The sequence below is a fragment of the Pseudonaja textilis genome, chromosome 4 (genome assembly GCF_049901715.1).
Source record: "Pseudonaja textilis isolate UNSWEBS1 chromosome 4, rPseTex1.2, whole genome shotgun sequence".
NCBI lineage: Eukaryota > Metazoa > Chordata > Lepidosauria > Squamata > Elapidae > Pseudonaja > Pseudonaja textilis.
Window position 1 is genome coordinate 78,487,459 of NC_141993.1, and position 26,039 is coordinate 78,513,497.

Here is a 26,039-nt window from a genome sequence, read left to right on the forward strand (position 1 = left end):
GGTTGATGAATACTACTATACCTATATACCATAAATGTTCCTTCTCTGTAACCCTATATCTGTCTTCTACCTCTTTTTGGCTTAGACTCCAATCTGAAAAAAAAAGTGTTCAGAAATTTCAAAGTTCATTCAACACTTCATGGCGCTTAATCATTTCTTCAAAAATATACTAACTTTGTTTTTTTTTAAATGAATACATTATCATAGCTCAGTAGACAATTTTTGTTTGGAACTTTTCTCCTAGAATCATAAAATGAAATGAAAGCCTACAACTATCCTAAAAGTGCCTTTTCAAAAGAAATCTGAACTTTGTTTTTCCTTAAAGACATTTTGCTTCTCATCCAAGAAGATTCTTCAGTTGTGACAGTTCTTCATTCAACAGACATCTTCAAGGAAAAACAAAAGACCAGTTGCTTTTGAAAAAAAGCACCTTTGGGACAACCATGACCTGGATGAGTGAGAATCTCCATAGACTAGCCTATGCATAGTAGTCAAAAGCTGCTTAAGTTCTTGTTAAACCTTAATAAAAGCCGTGGTGGGATTCAAATGATTTAACAACAGGTTCCCTGCCCTAATGATTTCTTCCAACAACCAGTTCACCAAACTGCTCAGAAAATTAACAACTGGTTCTCTCGAAGCAGTGCAAATTGGCTGAATCCCCAAAAACTGAATAAAGGGCTCTTCTAGATTTTTGTTGAAATGCTATATCCATCAGACAGACCATTACTATGTCAGAGAAAGAAAAAGTTTTTTCCCCTCCCTGCACATGTACTTAATGTGATAGATAATTTGTGTGGTAATGGATGAAACAGCACATCGCTGGTTATTATGGAGACATTTATTTTGATTTTAAACTAAGTGTGCCATGGTAAAAATGTTGTTTCAGCTCTATTGCAGTCTCTTATCTCACGAATGCATTACCATCTCCTTTGAAGAAATAAATTCTGCTAGCTAAGATAATACACTGCCTGGTTTAGTAAAGACAAACATGAATTAGTAATCAAAACAGCTCTAATATTTGGATCAGTTTGAGTCGACTGCTATAAGAGCTTAGCTATTTTTTCTGAGCTCAGAAAACTAGACCACCGAAGATGAATGAAATTATTTTGTTGGTACAGTCTCACATCTGACACTGATCTTGATCTCGGTTCAGTGATGTATTGGAAAAAAATGTCTCTCTGGTGCACGTATGACAAGTCAGAGGTCTCTGCAGCAAATCATGATGTTAAAATAATGATACACATTATCAGGCAAATGACATAATTGCATACATACTTCACAACTCATACAGGTACATTGCTTGCAACATTTGTATAATGACATCATCACACACTTTCCATTGTTTGCCTCCCTTCACTCTCTACTGCAGATGTCCATGTATCCAATATGATTTGTGGAAAATAAGATTTCTTTGAAAAAAAAACCCCATTTACATTAATATTTGTTAGTATGTGACCAAATTTATATGGGTAGGTGGGTAGGTAGACAGACAGACAGACAGACAGACAGACATATGTCAGCCTTGGAAGCCATCTTTTATTTAGAAGCTTTGAGGCTGCCATATTTAGTGCCTGGGAATTTGGGAATTTTGTTTCTGAGTGCTGAATGAAATAGAGAGTTTCACTGGAACGCTGACAACAGATATTTTTGGCATTTATATATAAACACAATGTATTTTGGTGTGTGTGTATATATCTATATTTATATCTAATCCATATCCATATCCATACATAGGGAGATACATATCATATATTTATATTTGTTTATCCTATGTATTTCTGAGCTATCTTTCCCCTAAGATGCATTGTTTATATTGTTGATAAATTACACAGTAAACCAAGAGAGCTGCAGATTTCAAATAGTATCCAAGATTCGGTTTTCATTGATCTGAAAATGTGAAATTAGATAATTCTCATTCCACTGGTAGTGATAATACATTGCTCAATTTAGTAAATAGAATCATTAATTTGAAACCAAAACATTCTCCAAAACAGTGAATGGTAAGAATGAAAAAAAATATGAATCAGTTTTGGAAAATAGATGGAAGTGAACTGCCAATAATCTTCTCTGCTATCCTCACCACTCTCTGCATCATCTTCCTGTCTGAAGCAGGAATGCTTCTAAACCAGACAGTAATGCAATGTGACAAGATGCTCTTGATTATCCCTCTAAAGAAAATGGTAAGGACAGGGGAAGGAAGAGGTACTTTTCTTACGTGATGTAGAAAATGCTGGCGCTGCTGTGCCTGCTTTACCAGTGTCTCACTGTTAAGCAACCAAGATAGCATCCTTGTTATCTGCATACTCAGAAACTTGATGCTGCTAACCACTTCCACAGGTGAATCATTAGTACACAGAGATGCTTGGCTTTGCCTTCCTTTTCTGACATCGGCAACAATCTCTTTAGTTTATAGCTTCCATGTACAAAAATATAGTAAAATAAAATGTAAAACGTATTCACTTGTGAAGTGTGTCTGAGGAGATGTTTGGCAGCATTTATTTATTGATTAAATTTACAGCACACCTCAGTTGTATGGATCACAACATGAAACAAAAATAGAAATTAAACATACAAAAATCTTGAATTAAAAACATAAAGACATACTGTACATCTCAGATTGTAATCTGGTGTCTTCCTTAGTGAAGCTCTATTTTTTCAGAAGCTTCTGGAAGGTGATTAAATTGAGGCCCCAAACGCTCCAGAGGGCTTCCCTAATGGCATGAAAACAATACCTGTGGGCATTATTCCCCTCTGACACCTTGAAAATGGGGGACAACCAGCTTCTTCTCTTGGCATATTCAGAGTGGATTGATATACTCCTGAAGGTAATTCTGATCAAAAAGTCAGTCAAGGAGCAAATGTTGAGTAGTGTAATCCTGCTTTATGGTAGCAGCGAAAGCATAAACCAAATTATTTCTCTTCATTGAGAAAAGCATGAATGTGAGAAATCATCAGGCCCCAATACCCAAGAACAACATGAGGAGTTATTTCTGAGTAGTTTCTTTATTGTTGTTTACCTACAGACAGAATCTTGCCAGACTAAAGCAACCATCTGCATAACTGTAGACATATTCTGTGAACTGCTAAAGAGGGGCAGTCTTTGCCCTCTTCCTGCCTATCAGACTTTCCAAACACCACTGCCTCTTTGCCTTCTGGGATGCAGCCCCTCCCTCCCTCCTGGGATAGCAGACCTACATTTCTATGTTTTTTTATTCAGAAAAAAGTTTGATGAATTGATAAAACAGAATTATAGAAATTTTGCATGAAAGTGGAGTTGAAGATTGGTTGCTGAATGTACTAAAAGCAAGAATCGTGTGTGAAAATAAATAGAATGCTTCGCAAATATTTCAAGGTGAGCAGAAAGTTAAAAAGAAGAATATGTGACATGTTCCCTTGGTCTGTTGCAAGGAATGATTGTTTAGCAATACAGAAATAAAAGCTGTACATAAAAGCATGCATCACCTCATTTTGCTATATGGGAGTGGGAATGGAGTATTTTAAGAGAAACATAAAAGTAGATTGGTTGCAATGGGAATGACCTGTACTTAAGACCAAGACCCACTGATTAAACTAGAAGGGATAAAGTTAAGAATGAATGGTAATGGATAAATGGAGATTGAATGGAAACCTGCGTGACCAGTTTAAAGGAAGTAGTTTGAGTGGTTTGCTAATATAGAGAGAATAAATGAACATAGAATTGGAAAACAAATCTATGAAAGAAAAATGAATCGCTTGACGAAAGAAAAATGAATCGCTTGAAGACCAAGAAAGTCATGTTGGATAGAGTTTATGAGATCCTTCAAAAAGGAGAAGTGAAAAACTTAAGGAGCAAAAGGCAAAGAAATATATGGATGCGTTGCAAACTTGGATGGATTGCAAGCTAGAAAGGTGTACTGAAATGTATTGTATAGTATAAATATATACTACTATAAAGTATATATAGTATAAAAGCTGTATTTCCTTTCTCTAATCTCTGGCATTTCCTTTCCATTTTTCCACTTGCCACTTTTTATTCCTTCTTTTTCTTACATTTTGCATTCTATCAGACAATAGCATGACATGTATGTAATTCAGTCGCTTGAAGCAGTAGTCTCCAAACTTTCCGGCTTTGAGCACCAATGGGGAAGTGGAGAGGGGATGGTTCTACATGAGTAGTGGGCAAGCATGTGCACATGCATAGATCCATTTGCATAAGCATTGAGCACACCCCCTGCCACTCATACAAATGGAGCTGAACACAAACTCTCACCTGACCACGGCATGTGCAAGTGGAGCTGCAGTCCATGGTTGCCCGCTGCTTCTACAGCCCAGTTCTGAAGGGGCTGCAGCCCAGTAGTGGTCCACAGCCTGGAGTTGGGGACCCCTGGCTTAAAGGGTGGTAGGGGAATCTTTCCAGCTGATTGTGAGGCAAGGTGGCACAAGAATGCAGTATTGCAAGCTACTTCTGCTGGCTGCCTGCAATTTGGCAGTATGAATCTAACCATGTTCAAAGGTTTGACTCAGCCTTTCATCCTTCTGAGGTGGGTAAAATGAGGACCCAGATTGTTGGAGGCAATATGCTGACTCTGTAAACCACTTAGAAAAGGCTGTACAGCCCTGTAAAATGTTATATGAGTCTAAGTACTATTGTTATTGTCATTTGGAGATGCAGTGGTGTCAAGGCCTGAGTTCTTCTCTAGCCAACGAAATGTATTTCAGGAAAAAGCAATTAGCAAGAAACTAAACACCTGCTTTAGTGATTCAGTAAAATGTTGTCCAAGCAAGAGAAAGATAATCTCTAAATGTTTCTATGTTTTGATAGCACCCAGTGCCCTGAAGAACAAAACGCACTCAAAAATGGAAATGTAGCCAAATTTGAAGAATCCACTAGATGTTTCCTCCTTCCTCATTGAACAGAACACTGTGAGCTCATTTGGCAGATGTCCATTTTATTGGTCGTTTGCTTTACTTATGAAAATTGTTCAGAGTAACATCAAGGCTGCAGTTCATGACTTGCATTAGAGATTTCAGAAAACCAATGAAAATACTGACTTTATGGTTCCTTGTCCATTTCATTCTCCACTTTTTGATCTCACTACCAGTTAAAAAATTTTGCAGCTAGGACTCCACTTAGATTCTGATTGCATGTCAAAGTTTGTACTCCAACAAATACATGGGATGAGGACATAATTAGAGTTGATTCAATAGAATTGATTCAATAAAGATGCAATTAAAATTACATTAATCGAGTTAAGTCAATAAGATCTCATTTGCATCAATCTTGACTCTTGGTTGCTTCTTTAATATTTATTACATATATAAATCTCCCCATCTCCATAAGGACTTTGGATGTGAGAATTTCAGACTGTGCAATGTTGAATTAAACCCTTCTTTGCCACTGCATCCAAATATGACAAATTTTGTCCTCTTTTACATATGATATACTTGCAGTTGCAATGTGCTGGTTGAGATGAAATAGTAGGTTCAAATGTTGGCTTACGAACTCAAGCCATAGTTTTCAATGTTTAAATGCAATGTTAAACTATTATAAGTTTTAGCTGATGAAAAGAGAAAGGGAAAATTAAATAAGAAGGGGGAAAAGAATGGTGTAGTGATCTTAAATGTATCTGCTTTGGCATAGAATGAGAGATTTCTGGATGGAATCAATGGATACAAACACATATTGTTTTAGATTGGATGGCCCTCAAAGCATGTTCCGAAGTCATCTTTTCAAGCAGCATTTTGTCTTAAATCACCTATTTCAGAGGAAAGGCTTATTGTAAGAGAGTCCCTAGTGAGAGCAAGTAGCTTGCTTCTTTTCTTGATTCTTAATGAAGCTTTGCTGTGTCAGCAATTGTCGTGTCCAGAATTGGTGCAGTGAATCCATTCTGCTCTCCAGAGCACCTGGACAAATGTTCAACATTCAGTTTGAATTTATTTTCCATGAGCCAGAAGAAATAACAAAGCCCAGAAGTCCAAAGGAGTATGGAGGAGAAAGCTGACTTGGCTATCATAATTCATGTTTTTGTAATGTCCAGGCTTGACTAGAAAATTTTGTTTTACACAAGGCTATTTTTGAAAAGCAAGTGGAAGATTCAATCACTCCCATTGCAAGGTTGTGATATGATTGTGTTAAGAGCTCAGGTGATGCAGTGATTAGAATGCAGGACTGAAGACTAACTTTGGTCACAGCCAGGAGTTTGATCCTCACCGGCTCAAGGATGACTTAGCCTTTCCTCCTTTGAGGTTGGTAAAATGGGGACCCAGATTGTTGGGGGATATATGCTGACATTGTAAGCTACTCAGAGAATTCTGTAAAGCACCATGGAGCAGTATAAAGGGCTACATGCTATTGCTATTGCTACATGCAGCTGCCTGGATTTATAGACTACTAAAACTCTCATTCTGTTTATCTGTTTGTCAGTTTGTGCCCTTAAGTTTGTCCAAATGGTATATTATGCTGCAGCACATTTTCAATTAGCTTATCCAGATTCTGCTAACTTAAAGAATGCATAAAAATCTATTCCTATGGAATTCATATTTCCATGATATTTAGACCAGTTTTATTTGTCAAGTTGTAGCCATTGCAGCGGTCAATGGTTATGTGTGTCCCAATTTTCCCTACCCTCTTCCCACAAGGAAACTCAATGGGGAAGCCACCGAAGTCAAAGTTGCTCCCACTCTCACTCCTTCTTTGCTCACTTGTAGTCTTCCTGTTTATCTATTTAAGTAAGTTAATATTGACTTCAATAATAAGTCTATTTGCCACTACAATTATTTTTTCTATTGATAATATGTACTATTCTTAAATGATCAAGGGACCATCAAGCATTGGGGTGTAAAAAACCCATGGTCAGCCTAAAATTTAATGTTCATTCTGGTCACATCAGACTGCACTAAGTTTCTTTCAAAGGATGACCCAACAGGTCACAAGGTTGTCTGGTAGCATATATAACTCTGAATTTCTTCAAGATTCAGCAGCTACCTTTCTATTTCCAGAATCAGCGCAAGGAAATTTGTCTTTTCTTTTATAGCTTTAAATGAAAGAACACTTTTTACATCATGTTCTCTAGCATGCTTCCCAATCAATCTCAGAGACCCTGGTACATGTTCTTTTACCAAACGAGGCTGGCTAATTTCCACCCTTGATTTGAGTTGCTATTATTGCTACTTAAACTGGGGAGAAAGGTCCATTTTTAATGTGCTAACTTGTAATGGAAATCACAGGTATAATGGGCTACTCGTGTGCTGGAGGCAGAGTCTGTTATTTATTTATTATTTTTATTTTTTAATTAAAGTATGTGGATGATCGCTTATGCCTTTATTATTTTAACCAATTATTTCTTTTATATTATAAAATTGCATTACAGAGTTTATAGAAATCTGGGTGACTCCACGTGTGTTGGCTAATCAGTACTGAGTGTAGCTAACACCTGCTGTTGGTAAACATAAAGGACTATTTGTTTTTTTTTAAAAAAAATCAAAACTAAATTCCACAGAGAAATCATTACATGAGTTCTGAGGAGATATAAAATGGATTAGTTCTCTCTTGCTTCTCAGATTCAACTGTTTTGAATGACAATGAAAAGAACAGCCTTAAAGTTTCACACAAAGTGTTAGATCAGGGAGAGCACATTATTTTCCTGATCTGCAGAAATATTACAACAATGGGATTATTATACACAAATACCAAACAAGAATGGGCGGCTTGGGTGCATTGAAACAGAGACCCAAGGTGAATCTTAGTTGTATTTTGGAACTAATCGGTTTGCAATTTGTGTCTATTCTCAGTTAAAGCTTTGGTTTTTAAAAATAAATAATAATAATTGCCATGCATAAGTAGATAAGAAAATCTGGAGAAAATTCACAAGCTGGCTACAAGAATGTCAGTTGCCTCTTTTTGTTCATCCTAACCATCACATTTATTTCTTTTTCTTTGCTAGCATTTTCCTGCCAGTGCAAGGTCTGCTTTTTTCCCCCCAGATCAACCAAGTATTGATTCATTGGGTGTGACAGGAATTGATTAACTGTCTTGTACCCAAGCCTGAGATTGTGGGCTGAGAGAGCATGATAGGGCCCAAGGTCACACAGCTGACTTTAATGACTAAGACAGGACTACAACTCACAGTCTCTTGGTTTCTAGTATGGGGCCTGAACCACTAGATCAAACCAGCTCTTCGAGTATTTATGTTATTGCTTGGCATTATCTTGACTACATTTACCTGGACTTACTTTGAACAAACTTTATTATATATTATAATGCAAGTAATTAAACTTTATTTTTTATGATTCTATTTAAAACATATCTAACATGAGGTTCCTCTGGTACTGTCTTACTGATGAAAGAAAATATATGTAGCTCAGGGTTACAATGAGGGGTCTTTGGTGTTTGCTCTCTGAACTTGGTTATTTTCTTGCAGAGGTTTCATTGCCCAAACTAAGCAACATCATCAGTGCACCACCAATGCTGTTACCTTATTAGGGCAATGACAGGGCTGCAAGAAAGCAACAAGCTCATAGATCACCAAGGACCCCTGGTGTCATCTCCTATGGGAGGTCGCTGAAACTGGTTCAATAAAACACTTCACTCACAGCCTTGATGTAGCAATGTGTACTTATTTTGGCTTCCTCCACCAGCAGCAACAAACGGAAAGTCCGAGTAAAGCCAGCGCTGAGAGCATCTGCCTCTCAGCACTGTTTATATTTCCCATTCACCCCCCATTAATTACTGTGTTTCTCCAACAATACGCCCCCCCCAATAGGAAGACCCAGCATGTTTTCTAGGCATAAGGTTAAATTAAGCCCCTCCCCCCAAATTCAGGCCTAGTTTAAAACATGCGAAATGGAGGGGAAGGGTGGGGGAGGGGAACTTGCTGTTAGAGGTGCCCCGCAGGAAGCCATGCCTCGCCACCAGCCGCTTCTAATGGCCGATCATGGCAGAGCAGGAGAGCTCCCTACTCCCACCAAGTACCTTTGCTGCCAGGGGCTCTTGCGCAGGAAAGACAGGCCACACCAAGAGGCTGATGCTTCCGCTTTCCCATCTGCACAAAGGACACCGGTTCCCCCATCCCCTGCTACAGCCCCGGCAAGGGCACAGAAGCTGACTTTAAAATGGACTCCATCCACATCCCCTCAGGCAGCCAGAGCAGGGCTCGGCAGAGATGCCTCCAGCAGGACTGCAAAAGAATGAGCTGTCCAGCCTGCTGCTGGTGTGCCAACCTTTGACCAATGCTTCGCTCTGGGCATGAGCGGGCGCAGCGGCAACCCAGCCCAGCCCACATGTCCTGCTCCTCTTGGGGACCGTAAGCTCACTTGCCCGCTCAGCCTGGCTTCCAGCGCTACTGCCAGCTGCTCTTAGGCGCCACAGCAGTGGCACCTCCTCCTGCTGGCCACGCCTTGCAGGCTGAAAGAGCAGCCCAGTGGGACCCAAGCAGGGGCTGCATGATTTTGCCCCTGCACCCTGCAGAGCCAGAATCCACCACCCGCTACACAAACCCCAATGAACAGACTCGCCTACGCTTGGGGGAAGAGAAGCTGCACTCTGCCAGCTCCTTTTCCCCCAAGCAGGGGCAAGGCTGCTCATTGGAGTTCGCACAGCAGGCAGCAGATTCCAGCTTTGCTGGGCTCTGGAACGACAGTGAGCGGCCCCCACTTGGGCTGCACTTTCGGCCTTCCAAGTGCCTGCAGGCACCATTGTGTATACTTCGGCGGTGGCTCTGTAAGCAGAGAGTCTGTATCCTGTGCATCTCTGGGAGTGCCTGAAGTTTGATGGGGCTGCCTGGGCCCTTGGTGGTCCCATGCCCTGTTGCGAGCTTGGAGTCCATTGGTTGGAAAACAACCCCCGGACTTCTGAAAATAACTTGTTGAGGGAAGAAGTCGGGGCACTGGTCATGGGCACTGCACCTGAATGGCGCAACTACATTCTTTTGGAAAGGTCTGGCTGAGAGACTTGGGAAAATCCCAGGAGGCAGAGCAAGGAGGTTAGGGAGGGTAGAACAAAATTGGCGCATGAGACCGATCAGCTGGTCTTCGCACTGGGAAAAGAGGAGTTGGCTGAGTGCCAGCCATGGCGGGAGTGCCAGAAAGGCAGCCCGCTTGCCTTTTTCTCTCATGCAGTGGCAGGAAGCCGGGCATTGCCAGGGCTGTGGGCTCTAAGTGACCCAGCAGTCAGCAGGGCAGGTTAAGAAAGCAGCCTCCTGAGTAACGGTTCCGAGTGCTGCAGTGATCCGAGCTCGAGCATGTCCACATGGCATGTCGAATTTGGTGCTTAATGAAGCTCTGCAGGTTTGCCAATGCACTGGACCAAGAACTACCTGCACAGGCTGAGCTGGCGCGATGCACAGGATGGAAAGTGGTTGGCTCCGTGGGTGTCGTGGGAACACGGCCATTCACTGATAAGTGTGTAAATACACACGCAGACACACTACCACCAGGCTGCGCATGAGAGGAAAATTAAGACATTCTCGAAAAGATGGCCTAGCCATTTTTGGGGGGCTCAAAAAAAAAAAAAAAAGACCCAGCCTTATTTTATGAGAAACACAGTAGCTAACATCTGCCCTTAGCAAAACACCCAACATCTATCTACAGCAATTTCGCGCGCTACTACCCAACCCCCCAAATAACACCTTCCCCCTCCCCGAGTGTCATCCTTCCACCCCGATCCACCTGATATCCCCTAAGTGGAATGCTGACCAGCCAAAACGACAGCCCAAAGTATTTCCTGACTGGTAAAGGAGAAGATTGGGAGGCATTGTGCTTAGAGCTTTGCAAAACACCGAACAGCTGATAAGGCATTTTCCCAGCCAGTCGCACTGAAGTGGGGAGAGGCGGTTGTGCCTGGCTTCATCAGCTGCCATTGATATCGACTTGGGACCTTCAAGGTAGGTGGATCTCCCCCAACCATAGTGACGTGTCAGGCTTCATTCCGTCGGCAGCGTTGTTGAAGCCCGACATCAGGTCTTCACAAGCATAGCTCAGAATATACCTGGATCTGTCCCTGGATGGATGGATCCAGCATTATTCTGCAGCAATTGATGGGCAATGAACATTACGATAAATGCCTTAAAGTCACTCTCTGAAACATGAACTAATTCAGGCTTGCTATAGATTCCCTCCCTGCCCCTCAAGGTTAAATACTCAGAACAGCTGAATGATTAAATCAAATTGAGACCTTTGCTAATGCCATCCCAGGGTGTTACTATGGCACTCTGTTCTGCTGTCTTTCTATTATTATTTTCATAAACGAGGAATTCATATTTCCAAGCAGAATATCTGGTGGAGTGAGTATCTCTTCTTTTGCAGTGGTAGATTGTTTCCTAAACTAAAGTACAACTGGTCCCTTTGGGAAACCTTCCTGGATTGGTTATTGCTAGCTAAATATAGGCAATGACCAGGCTGAACCCTAAAGAAGGGTCAAGTGCATCACCAGTCATAAGTCCCTGCATGCCCACAAGAGAGCTAACTCCAGGGGTGGGATTCTACCAGTTTGAACCGGTTCTATAGAACCGATTGTTATGATTCTGCGCAGTTTGGAGAACCGGCAAATTATGCTCCTGGCTGGCCCTGCTCTCTCCACCCTCCCCTCCCCTCCCAGTCAGTCTTTATCGTGCATGCACAACATTGCGCGCATGCCAGACATCTCTGACTGAGTTCTTCCCCGCCCAGTCACTCCTTAAGGTATTTCTTTTTTCTTTTTCCTTCCCAACGATCAGCTGTTCCTATGATCAGCTATGCTGGGATTCCCCTCGCTTACTTACTGCTTCACCCAGGAGGCTTCCCTGAGGCCCAGGAAGGCAAAAATTGAAGAGGGGGGGGCGTGCAGCAACCCCAACCCCTCCATTTTGCCCTTTCTGGGCCCCAGGGAAGCTTCCTGGGAGCAAAGATCTAGGAGGATCCCCTGAGGCACAGGAGGCCCCAAAATGGAGCACAGGGGGTGCTGTACTCCTTCATGCTCCGTTTTTTCCTTCCTGAGCCCCAAGGAAGCCTTCTAGGAGCAAAAATCCCCCCCAGGAGGTTCCCTGAGGCTCAGAAGACCCAAAGTGTGTGTGGGGGTGCTGTCCCCCCAAAAGCCACACCCACCCAGTCACATGGCCACACCCACCTAGCCACGCCCACAGAACTGGTTGTTACAAAATTTGAATTCCACCCCTGGCTAAATCTAGTCTACCTTGAATGCCTTTCTTAACTCTCACTAATTTCCCTTGACTGTTAGTAGCTCAGATTCTTGTAGAGTGCTTAAGCTTGCAATAAATCTTTATACTCCTTTGAACTGCCTGAATCTCTTGATTTCCCTGGGGGTTGACATTGAACATGGCATTTCCAAAAGAGCAGTTTAGGAATCACACTCTAGCTGTGATGGAATGAAATCTGGAGCAAGAGGGAACTCAGTCCGGATATTTTGTGTGAGAGAAAGACAGAAAAAACAGCTCCTCCCTAATAGTTCCCAGAGTATATGCTTTATGGGGCTAGTTTTTTTTGGAAAGCTTAGGTTTACAGGTGAGGAATAATAAAGAAATCTGCCTGCAAGAATTACAATTTGTCTTCCTTAGTTTTTGGAATCTGACACTAGCAAGCTGAACACAGCTGAGTTCTTCCTGTTGAGCTATTTTACATGAAATGATGATCTCATTTTCTCTGATGCTAGGACCAACTCTGTAACACAAAAGGTGTGTCTTAAGAAAAAGAAAAGTGGTTGGATTATATTGTGATACAATATATCACAATATATACAGGTGTTTTGACCCAACCGGGTTCCCAAAGAGCAAACACGGACAAAGGTAGCAGCCCCCACCATTTAAGGTTTAATAACGAATTCTGTTCTGAAGGCTGCTTTCCACTAATTAGCTCTGACAAAAAAGAGTCTTGCCAAGTTGTTTGTCGATGATGCCAAAAACCCAGAGATAAGAACTAATTTACAAGATTCTCTAAACACGAACTAAGATGTCTACAAGTTGAGCTTCAGAGCTTCTTTGCTGTCTGCAAAGAATGCTTTTCCAAACCTGGCTTTTATCCTGAGGGAGGGGCCATTACCTTGCAGCCTTACTCCCGAGTTGCCTGTGTTGCTGTAATTGTTCTTTCCTCTGAGCAAAACCCTTTTGAAACCATGCTTATATTCCCCGGAGGGAGGAGCCATTACATTGCATCCTTACTCCCTAGTCCCCTGTGCTGCTCCAGCTGTTCTCTTCTATGAATCATCCTGCGCTCACTTGCACTTGGCACAAGCTCCTCAGGAACCTCCTCATCACTGCTGCCAGCCCCCACAATCTCTGAAGGCAGCAGTCCACTCCCTGATGGTCCTGGCCCCTCATCAGAGTCCTCACTCTCCTCAGCCATCTGCACCTGCTGCCGGCTAACCACCACCACAGGTCATCCTTGACTTATAATAGTTCATTTAGTGACCTATTTTTCACACTTATGACCCTTGCAACATCTCCATGGTCATGTGATCAAAATCCAGACACATGGCAACAGGCATGAATTTATAATGGTTGCAGTGTCTGGAGTCATGTGATCATCTTTTGCGACCTTCTGACAAGCCAAATCAATAGGGAAGCCAGATTCCCTCAACAATCATGTGACTAATGTAACACCTGTAATGATTCACTTAACTTTGGCAAGAAAGCTCATAAAATGGAGGCAAAATTCACTCAACAACTGTCTTGTTTAGTAACAGAAATGTTGAACCAATCGTGGTCCCAAGCTGAGAACCACCTGTACAAGTCTGTAGATATTCTTAGTCATCCAGGTCATGATTGTTCCAAAGGTGCTTTTTCAGGAGGCAACTGGACTTTCTTGCTTTTTCTTTGAAGACATTTCACTTCTCATCCAAGAAGCTTCTTCAGTTCAGTTCAGAATTTTCCTTTTGAAAAAGCAGCTCTGATTGGATGGTGGGGAATGGAAGGGAAAATAAGCAAAAAAGTCCAGTTGCTCCTTGAAAAAGCACCTTTGGGACAACCATGACCTGGATGACTGAGAATTTCTACAGACTTTTAGTTTTGCAATTTGAGATGAACACCCTTCAAATTGCGTGGGACTATGAATGGATTTCCAGAGGGATTGCAGACTATAGGAACCATTAACACTACTCAGGTGACCCTGTGGACACAGATAAACCTCCCAAATGCTTCAACGACCCTCATAAAGGATGCAAATGACCAGCTGCCTGCAAGGAATATAAATTCCCCACCATCCAGTCAGAGCTGAAGAAGCTTCTTGGATGAGGAGCAAAAATGTCCAGTTGCCTCCTGAAAAAGCACCTTTGGGACAACCACCTGTACAGATTCTAGTCTTCAGCAAGAAGACAGCAACATGGTTCTCCTGGAATCCAAGACTCATCTCCTTTTTCCTTGCAAATGGTGCTTCCACACAATGGCCACAGAAATTTTGGGCTCAGTTGTGGTCATAAACTGAGCACTACCTGTATTTGTTTATGTATATCACTAGGAGAGGAAGAGTAGCTTGAAAGAAAGAGCAGCCACCAATTTATAAGCAACTTCACTTGTATATCTAAGAACGGATCCTGATTCTTAATTTCAATGGCAGATATTTCAGGATAGCACTGTCAGCTCATTAAAGATTTACCATTGCCACATTAACCTTAATGGTCTCTTTTTATGAGCATGTTATTTCTTCTACAAGTCTAGCATTAGTCTTCACTACAGTTTATTTACAAGTTTCCCTAACACTCTATTTCACTCACACCACAATTTCATTAGCTGTTCTTGTAGTTTCTAAGCCTTCAGAAACCGTCTCTTTATATTTTCATTAACTGTCGTTGGAAAACCAGCGTGTGCAGTTATGTATGTTCATCTATTCTGTATCCCATTTTTCCTCTGACTTGTAGAGTTTCTATGATTTCTAAAAAAAAAAAACCCAAATAGGATAATATCTAAGCTAGGTTCCAAAAGTTCAGTGTTTCTCAAGCTTGGCAATTTTAGGATGCGTAGACTTCATTTCCCAGAATTCCACAGTCCACATACCTTAAAATGGCCAGCTTTGAGAAACACTGCAAGAGATATTAGTCGGTGTACATATATCTATGAGGTTATACACACGTCCAAAGATGCACTGTTTTGTGGAGAAATCAACATGCTAATATTAAGGATTTTCGATATCTGTGCCGACAGATGTTTTAGCAAACATTTGGCAAAACTCAGAAATACAGCTTGAGAAAGATGCAAGTGTTTTCAAATAGAATGGTTTTGAGGAATAGCTTTCCTTTCCAAACCAATGTTATGATTGCTCTCTTTTCTTGAAATAAGAACTAAAATCAGCTTGCTAGGTACAAATACAAGAGCCAGACAGTTCCTGTTTTGGTGCCTGTGAGCTGTTCAGAGATGCACCGCAAAGCAGCTCATTCCACCTCTGAAGATGCCAACCACAACAGCCTTCAAGACCTGAGAAAACTAGAGCAAGACAATGAAGCTCAAAAGCTCATCAGTACCTGATTGATGCCAGCCATGAAAGCCTAAACCACTGTAGGAGAAATGAAAAAATATCTTTTAAAAGTTAAATATGACCTTCCTTTTTAACAAGGAGCATTAGCTTTTCTGTATTAAGTAAGCAATGCCTCCTTTTAAGAGTAAACTCAGGCACTAAGACTCTAGCTGAAAATGGGAATCAAAGAATTGTGTCAGTCTAAGCCAGTCCACACATCATAAAAGCTGTCCAGTTTTGAAAAGCACGAGCCTAGGACAATGAAGGAGATGTGGACTCTGATGGCATCTTCAATATGAACTAACTTTATTAGGAGGAACGTTTTTGTTTTAGTAAACTTGGTTAGTCTTAAAAATGCCCTAGAAGGCTTCCCTGGGACCCAGGAAGGCAAAAAATGGAGTATGGAGGGAGGGGTCACCCACCCCTCATTGTTTTTGCCATCCTGGGCCTCAAGGGGAACCTCCTGGGCAAAGCAATAAGACAGCGAGGGAAACCTTGGCACAGCTGATCGTAGGAACACCTGATCATTGGGAGGGGAAAAAATGAAATACCTTAAGAAGTGACTGGGCAGAGACGAACGCAGTCAGTGATGTTGGGTATGCACGATGTTGCACATGCGCGATAAGGACTGCCTGGGTGGGGAGGGGAGTGGCAGGCAGAGAGGGGCGGGCCCAGCCACTGTTGTATAGAACAACTGCTTCTATAGAACCGGTCCAAACCATTCGAATCCCACCCTGCTTCCAACTGTGTCTATTATTCTAAGATGCTACCTAATTCTATGTCTATTTACCTGAAAATGGGGGCACAAACAGCAGGAGAAAAACATGAGCATATTTGTGGAAGTTCTGATGTTTTCCTCCTGATATCATAGGGAGGCTGAAATCCCTCGCGTTGAAGGTCCGATGCAAAAGAAAAACAGACCATTTGGGAATGGAGAAGCAGAGAGCTGGGAATACGATGCTTTTCTTGGAAGGAACAACGGGGATTGACAATATGCACATTTCATTAAATGTAATTGATTCATTCATTAATAACCAGGCAGAAGATTCACCAGCTAAAACATTTTAATTAGTTGAGAAGTATATTCCTCTCTTTCCCATGAAAAAACATCGTATATAATAGAAAATATGTAAGAAATCAGTTTCAAGAAATATATATTCCCACTTTGCAACAAAGCACCGGTGGGATTTTCTTGATTTCTTTACCAGCTGATTAAAGTGGCGGATGAGGACAGTAGAGAGCTAGATTCACACCTGCCCTTGGACATATGAACATTCATTGAAAGATTTGGGCCTGCTCTCTGTCAGTTTGAGGAACCTCCCAGAGTTGTTGTGGGGAGAATAAAATGAGAGCTTAGTAGCATGGATCATGGATCACTTCCAAGTTTGGAAAAATGGGGACCCATCATAACCTTAAAAAACAATAAATGCACATTTTTCTTTGTTTCTTTAATCAGAAATAGAAAAGCAGCTCTGCAATATGACAGCAGAAGTTGGGTGCCATTTAACATATATGCAATATTAAGATGTGCATAGAAAAGGGCCAGACTTACATGATAACACTATGATGTTGTTTACCCTCCTGAATGCTATCTGGAAGAGCCATGTAGAATTGGCAAGGCACATGACTTCTTCCAGCATTTCCATGTTGCAAATAGATTATGGGCCATCATGTTGTTTTTGACTCCTAGCGACCGCATAGATTTTCTCCTAGAAGACAATCTATCCTTGACCTGTTCTTTCAATCTCCCAATGATTCATTCATTACAACTATAACTGACGTTTGATATAAAACTCCTGGGTTAATTAAAAGGTTCCTGTTTCCATTTCCAATTTGACTTGTGTCTACAGTTGTTGTTGTTGTTGTTGTTAGTGGCGAAATCATGTCTGACCTATCATGACCGCATGGACAACATTCCTCCAGGCCTTCCTGACCTCTACCATCTTCCGAAGTCCATTTGAGCTCATACCTAGTGCTTCAGTGACTCCATCCAGCCATCTCATTCTCTGCTGTCCCCTTCTTTTATTGCCCTCAACCGTTCCCAGCATCAGGCTCTTCTCCAATGAGTCCTTCCTTCTTGTTAGGTGGCCAAAGTATTTGAGTTTCATCTTCAGGATCTGGCCTTCTAAAGAGCAATCAGGGTTGATCTCCTCTAGAACTGACTGGCTTGATCGCCTTGCAGTCCAAGTAGATTACTGTATATATACACACAAGAGGTGCAGTGGCGCAGTGGTTAGAATGCTCACTGCTCACTGCCAAGAGTTTGATTCTCACTGGCTCCAGGTTGACTCAGCCTTCCATCCTTCCGAGTTTGGAAAAATGGGGACCCAGATTGTTTGGGGCCATAGGCTGACTCTGTAAACCGCTTAGAGAGGGCTGTAAAGCACTATGAAATGGTATATAAGTCTAAGCGCTATTGCTATTACTATAAACTAGACATTCCCAACCTGGTCAAAGGTGCTGTTATTGTGGGTTTATACAGGTAGTCCTCAACTTGCAATAGTTCATTTAGTGACCGTTTGAAGTTACAACGGCATTGAAAAAAGGGATTTATGAGCATTTTTTACATGTATGACCATTGTAGCATCTCCGTGGTCATGTGATTTACATGACAACTAATTCACATTTATGACAGTGGCAGTTTCTTGGGTCATGTGATCCCCTTTTGACACCATCTGACAAGCAAAGTGAATGGGGAAACCAGATCTACTTAAAAACCGTGTTACGTAGTTAACAACTGTGGTGATTCACTTAACAACAATGGTAAGAAATGTTGTAAAATGGGACAAAACTCACTTAACACATTTCTCACTTAACAACTGAAGTTTTGGGCTCGCTTGTGGTGGTAAGTTGAGAACCAGCCTTCCACATTCTTTCAAGTCTCCCAATGGTGCACTTAATGCAATTGTAACTGAGATTTGTTATAAAACTCCTACGTTAATTAAAACTTTCCTGTTTCCATTTTCTATTTGACATGTGTGTATATACAGTAGACTACTGTAAACCAGACAGTTTATATGTCAGACTTCCATGACTGGAACTTGGCAGCTTAGCACAGATCTCTTGACACTTCCCCTTCACCCTTAGCTCCATTGCTTGATTAGACTTGGCAGAAGGCTCACCCTGTAGGGCTCAGCTAAATAAGAATCTTTATTGAGGGCAAGCACAAAGCCATACAAAGCTGCTGATTGCTCATGGCCAGTGAGAGAGGAGAAATAATTTTTGAATCCTTGGGGGTTTCAGTTGGTTGTTTCTTCCTTTTGTCCTTCTCTACAAATTAATAGGCTGCTGGCCCAGAGTTTGGTAGACTTGAAGCCAAGTGGTTAATAGATACCATCCTTGGCCTGAGAACTCCCAATTACCACTTCAACTCTCCTTATGTTATGGAAATCGGAGGCCAAGGTATTTGAAAGGGTCTATTATTGGGGAAAGTGAGAAAACCAGAAGGTTGGGATGGAGGCAGAGGTGGTATTCAGCAGGTTTTGACCACTTCTGGAGAACCAGTAATGGAAGTTTTGAGTAGTTCAGAGAACCGGCAAATACCACCTCTGACTAGCCTCACCCCCAACTATTCTCTGCCTCGGCTGGGTCTTCTTTTGTTGTCTTGCACAGAAGAACGTAGCTGGAAAGTAGGCTGGTGGGGTGGGGAGGGAATGGGATTTTGCAGTATCCTTCCCCTGACATGCCCAACAAGCCACACCCACACAACCAGTAGTACAATTTTTTGAATCCCATTGGAGGGTATGACCCAATGAGGCAATGGCTGTTTCTACTGTCTTCTCTAACCTTTGTAGAATGCAAAAGAGGAAAAAAAAAAGAGGGAGGGAAGCTGCCCCATGAATCAGGGATACAAACCTACCTTGCAGCCTCAGAATATCGCTCTAAGCATCGGAAGACAGCAGCTTGACGAAGATGGTTGCGAAAATAGGCAGGGTTCAGAATGACACTCCTTCGAAAACAGCAAACAAATGTTTAGGTCAAAGATCTAAAGTGACATAATATGGTAGAACCATTTAACATCTATCTCTGGAGAGTACAGACCATCCTTGACTTACAACTTGTCACTAAGCAGGTTCAACGTTACAACATAAGTACTAAAGGTACATATGACCCATGATTTGAAGTTTCAATGCCATGATCGCCTTTCTGTGGTCACATGGTCATATTTTCTGTGCTTAGCAACCAGCCTGCATTTACGGTTATTTTCAGCATCCTGTAATCAGGTGACTGTAACTTATGATTTTTTTTCTGCTCATTTTTTTTTCTGTCCATTGCAGACAATAAGTTTGCTTACAGACCTTGAGGATCAATTTATGACTGACACGTTTGTTTAATGACTGTTGCTAAAGAAAGAAGTCACACAATTGGATTGGGCACTTAGGTGATTTGACTTATAACTATTGTGACAGTGTGTAGCATCGATAAAGTTGCATCCCTCCCACTCTGCCATCTATCTCCAGTCTATAACACAGTTCTGTCATTGATGCCAAGAAGGTTTCACATCCATTTGCACCACTCAGGTGACCCTGATGACACAGATAGATCTCCAAGTGCCCTCAATGACTCTCTAAAAAAAATACAAAAGATTGGCCTCCTGCAAGGAGTATAAAGCCTTTCATTCCCCACCATTGAGCTGGAGCCGAAGAAGCTTCTTGGATGAGAAGTGAAATGTCTTCAAACCAAAACCAGAAAGTCCAGTGGCCTCTTCAAAAAGCATCAACCATGACCTGGATGACTGAGAATTTCTATATACGGTGATAGTGATACTATTGCACCATGCAGCCACTCAAGAATTGTAACCTGTTCTGTATAGCCACAAGGGGTTGTTACCCATTATTGGGCTAATTGTGCTTTTCAAGTGAGTTGGGAAACCTGGTAGGTAACAGGGAGAGAGCTCCATTTGAAAATGTAAATGCTCCTGATGGTCCAAACAGAATAATCCTGGAAGATAATGCTTAAGGACTAGGGAGAAAAGTGGTAGTGCAGTGGTTAGTGTGCAGTACTGCAGACTACATCAGCTGCCTGCTGGCTGCTTGCAATTGGGCCGTTCAAATCTCACCAGGCTCAAGGTTGACTCAGCCTTCCATCCTTCCGAGGTCAGACAATATGCTGACAATATGCTGACTCTGTAAACCATTTAGAGAGGGCTGTAAAAGCACTGTGAAGCGGTATATAAGTCTAAGTGCTATTGCTACACTAGACTAGCTTGAAAGTAGCTGTTAGATGTCTGCGTGATCCCAAGCACTAGGAATCATTTATTTTATTTATTTATTTTGTCAAGTGCTTACAATATAATATAAATAAAAATAAACTTAAGTTTAAACATAAGAAATAAGAACTAATAATTGGGGACTATAGGACAGGGACAGTAGGCACGATGGTGCGCTTATGCATGTCCCTTACAGACCTCTAGGAATGGGGTGAGGTCAATAGAGGTTAGTTTGAGGGAAAAGGTGTGGGGGTTTGAGCAGGTGACAACAGAATCAGATAGTGAGTTCCAGAAATTGACCACTCTGTTGCTGAAATCGTACTTCCTGCAATCAAGTTTGAAGTGGTTTCCATTAAGTTTATATCTGTTGTGTGCTCTTGTGTTGTTGTGGTTAAAGCTGAAATATTCATTAACTGGTAAGACATTATAACTATGATTTTATGTACTATGCTTAAGCCCAATCTTAGCAAGGTTGTCTGAGCCTAGAATCTCAAGTCTGGTGGTGTAGGGTATTCTGTTGCGAACAGAGGAGTGTAGTACTCTTCTGGTACTACTCTAGTAATCATCTGACTATGAAGTTTTGCACTAGACATCCAGCAATCCTTGACCTCTATGCATTTTAAATACAGGTAGTCCTTGACTTATGGTGTCTGTTTAGCAACTGTTTGAAGTAGCACTTTAAAAAGTGACTTATGACTGGTTCTTACAGTTACTCACATTGCAGCACGATGACATGATCAACATTCGGGTGCTTGACAACTGACATGCATTTATGACACTTTCACAATCTTGGAACGCATGTGGTCCCTATTTGTGACCTTCCCAGCCAGCGTCCAACAAGCAAACTCAATGGGGGATGTGTAGGTTTGCTTTTAATGACCATGTGTTTCACTAAACAACTGCAGTGATACACTTAACCATGGCAAAAAGCTCGCCATGTGACTCACTTAACAAACCATCTTGCTTAAGCAAGCAACAGAAATTCTGGTCTCAACTGCAGCCATAAGTCAAGGCCTACCTGACATAAAAAAAATTAATGTAAAACATGATCTAACAATTCTGAATTTGATACAAGAGAATCCTTATAGTCCTTATAGCAAATTTACACAGGCAAACTTATACTCATTCTTCCTCCTCTCCCCTTTCCTGCAAATCCCAGACAATTCTCCTTCGCCCTGGGTCACAGGACTCTCCCAATAACAAACAAGCTCTTTGTTAAAAATCAAACTTCAGCTACCGCAGTCTCACCAAGTCCAATTTGTGTGCGTATGTGCGTATCATTTTTACAATAAACTTGCGTAGAGACAGGTTAACAAACTTGCTGATCGCTGGGCCTTTCGCAAAAGATTTTAAAGGTGATTATTGTTTTTCCAAGAGCTGTTATAAACAGTTGATAATAGCTTTATTGATTTTCCCCCCTACCAGATTATTGGCTCAACCATTGGTAACCAATAGCACTAGTACTTAACCACACATTTTCTATTGTCAAAGCCTCTATTTTCTGATAGAGGTAAACACATAAAGACTCATGACCCAATGATAATGTCAACAAATTGGCTTTCAAGAGGTTTTTTTTTTCTTTTTCAAAATTATTCTTTTATTACCTCAAGAGGATCTGTTCTGCAGCTCTTAACCTCCTTTCCTTTTGTTTCCTGGAAGAATACGACAGACCTGACACTTCAGAGCTGAGATCTGTAAGCTACTTTTGTTCATTTGAGAGTTTTAGGGCTTATCGAGATGATCGTTCAAGGAGTGCCTTGACCACGCTTAAACCTTGACAGCACTGTCTCAAGAGGCCCTGTGACAACCAATAGCCTACAATTTTGCTTACAAGATATGTGCAAGGGAAGGAGCAGCTTTAATGCAGAGGACAAACAAGAGAGAAAGAGCTTTGGTGTGCAAAGTACAAAGCTTAATTCACCTTCCTTGATATTGCCATTTAATGTTCATGGGTTTATTCTGGAAAAACAAATGTAAGAGGCTGGTTTATGTTAGATAGGGTCAGTCTTTTTAAAAGCAAAGCAAATGTTTTGCAAATGTATCTGACATTGAAATCCTTCCAGCCCAGTGACTTGTCCAGTCCCGGCAATCATCAAGATTTAACACTGTCAACAAAGGGATGCATATACACACAGAGATATACACACACAGTGTTAAGTAAGGTTCAATTGCAAACCTAGCTGACTTTTCAGTATGGAATAATTTAACCCCCCATACTTAATGTGTAGATTTAATCCATTTAATCTCTTACTTAATGTAGTAAATTTCATGGACCTTCCATGCCAACAAAGATTTATTTGCCTCCTTTACTTTCATAATTGTATTTTGAGAGAGATTGGACTAACTAGGTCTGGTCTATCTATGATCTCTCACTAAGGTATTCTTCTAAATGTTATTTTGCCCCTTTATAGAATCCAGTAACTTAAGATAATTATTCACAAAGCAGACTTTGGCTTAAACTGGTTAACAAACTACAATGGAGGCTTGGCTTAATCTGAGCAAAAAATAAATAAAAGAAACTCAGAGGGGGGAAAAGGGTTTCATCAGGTTACTGATGTGGGAAGCCTCCCCTCCTAGAAGAATGAAATATTTTAGGGAATATTAAAAGAAGCAGAATATTATATTTCCCCAAAGGGAGAAATGGAGAAACATGTTCTTAAGGGGAGGCAGAAACTAGCCCCAGTTTCCCTTCCCAAGCAGAAACAGAGGAGGCCAGCTTTTAGAAATGCAGATTTGGAAATCCATTCAGAAAGACTGGCTCAGGCAGAAAGAAACAACAAGCAACACAATTAAGATAAAGATTGACAAAATTACCTCAGACAAGCACTTAGGATTTGCATTTCCCCATTTGTCTATAGAGCCAGCAATGACCCCCATAGGAATCTGACAACAGCCAGTAGGATATTAAAAGACATGTTCTTGCACAGGAACAGGAAGCTCAAATACAAAGCCCAAAGAAGGTATAAAAACCCACCCACTATCAACTCCATTTTGTCAGCTGCCCAGAATCACATGTGGTTGGTGGTTCTGCTTCATTTTGTGGTTGGTGGTTCTGCTTCATTCATTAATAAACCTTTCTTTCCAATCAGCCAGCGTTTCCCTCCCAGCCCCTGCTTGGAACTGAACTAGATGAATTTTCCTTCCAACACTAAAAAGTGGAGTATTAGATCCACAATCTGAAGGGATGAGAATCCATGTTATATTATAGCCTTTAACTTAACAAGTTTCAGACTAAAGTGCTTTGATGCTAGTGATTGGGCCTTCCTACTTCTATTCTCATGCTTCATAAAAAGGTAATACTTGGTTAATCCAGATTGCAAGTAACATGCAACATTGTATAGAATAGAAAAGTAGTGGCTGGAGAACTTAAAGCAACATCAAAGCAAATGTGATGTAAAGAAAACATGAAAATGCTAGGCATTACCAAGAGCAGATGGGAGGTCCCCTCTGATTGTGTGGGAAATGTCCAGGATGTGAATGTTTTAGAACAAATAAGGTAGAGGTAAAGGTTCCGCTTGCACATATGTGCTAGTCATTTACGGCTCTAGGGGGAGGTGCTCATCACTGTTACAAAGCTGAAGAGTCAGCACTGTCTGAAGACGTCATCATGGTCACGTGGGCGGCATGACTAAACACTGAAGGTGCACGGAATGCTGTTACCATCCCAGCAAAATAGTCTCTATTTTTCTACTTGCATGTTTACATGCTTTTGAACTGCTAGTTTGGCAGAAGCTGGGACAAGTAATGGGAGCTCACTCCATTATGTGGTGCTAGGGATTCGAACTGCTGAACTGCTGACCTTTCTGATAAACAAGCTCAGGGTCTTAGCCACTGAGCCACCATGTCCCTTTAAAAAAAAAAATACATGTTGCAAAAAACTGTTAAGTGCCCAAAACTAGGATAGTTGCACAAAAAATGGAGTTTTGCACACTCACCCAACACCCCCCTCCCCGGAATTGCATGGCTCGGTTCCTGTCGGGCCATGGCCCGGTACCAGGTTGTGGCCTGGGGGTTGGGGATGGGGACCCGTGGCTTACATGACAATTCATGTACATTTTTTCCTCCATTTTAGCAAGAGATTATGTTGGTAGCATGTGAATCTAAGCAAAAATTGAAGAGTTGATCATTCTCTCCAAATCATTTGAGAGGGAAAATTGGCAAGGGATTCTTTAAAACATGACAGTATATTTTAAATAGGCTATAAAACCTTTGGGGCAGGAGATTAACTCTAAAATTAGAGTAGGCCCCTTTTGATGAGAACTTAAGGAATGCTGGCTAAACAATTTAAAAAAACAAACAAACCCTAAATCCTCCACTAGCCTATAGTTATAATTTTTCCTTTCTCTAAATGCATCTGGGGATAGTATCAGTCCAAAGTATTTTGAGCTCTCACAAAAATTGTGGTTATATGCTGACAGTACGATAATATTTAAACAGGAACTATGCCATGTATCAAAATATTTCTCTCTGTAATGAAACCAAATGGGACAGCAGAGAATTGAGAAATTTTGACCCAGTGCTCATTTTGCAAGATAAACAATTTTTCTAAATGGTTTACTTCTGTTCATTCATTTTAAAAGGATTTAATCAACAGGTAGAAGATCCTAGTGAAACCTTAGTATCTACAGTTAGGGTCTCGAAATACTTTTTTTTAATACTCAAGAACGCTACAGGGATCAACAATCTCACGTGATAAAAGATCGTCCCTATCTTTTTAAAATTAACCAGATATGGATTGTCTGAATGCGTCCTTAACTCTTATTCTCTTTTCCTCTGTTATATGCTTGTACAATTTTGATTCCATAATCATATATGCCACCTGGATAAAGGCTCAATATAAGAATATGAGGTGAATAACTTATGCCTTTGATATATGGCTGTGAAAATGTTTCAACTTGATATCAATATAGTTGAATTTGTAGGTCCAGTCCAAGGTACAATAAATGCATGTTACAAGTAGTCCTTGACTTACGACCATAATAGAACCTGCCAGTGGTAAGATTCAAAAATTTTACTACTGGTTCTGTGGGCATGGCTTGTGGGCATGGCAGGGGAAGGATACTGTAAAATCTCCATTCCCTCCCCACTCCTGGGGAAAGGTTACTGCAAATTCCCATTCCCTCCCCACCCCACTAACCTGCTTTGCAGCTCAGTTCTGCTGTGCAGGGCGATCAGCTGGGACTCCGGAGGCAGAGAATAGATGGGGGCAGAACCAGTCAGAGGTGGCATTTGCCAGTTCTCCAAACTACTCAAAATTTCCATTACCAGTTCTCTAGAACTGGTCAGAACCTGCTGAACCTCTGGAACCTGCCCATCATGGTTTTAAGTTGTGATGGTTGCACAAAGTCATGCAAATTATGACCCTTTTTTTCAATTGTCATTGGTGAACAATAAACTCATAAAGTCTGCAGAGATT

At 41.3% G+C, this 26,039-nt stretch overlaps 1 protein-coding gene across 1 annotated transcript in view; it reads right to left on the bottom strand.

The window, feature by feature from the left end:
- Nucleotides 1-26,039, bottom strand: part of SPATA16 (spermatogenesis associated 16) — a 178,305-nt gene that overhangs the window by 99,799 nt on the left and 52,467 nt on the right. The window contains exon 3 of the mRNA XM_026705681.2: nucleotides 19,274-19,363. Coding sequence (XP_026561466.1) covers nucleotides 19,274-19,363 — 90 coding nt within the window. The remainder of the gene's footprint in view (nucleotides 1-19,273; nucleotides 19,364-26,039) is intronic.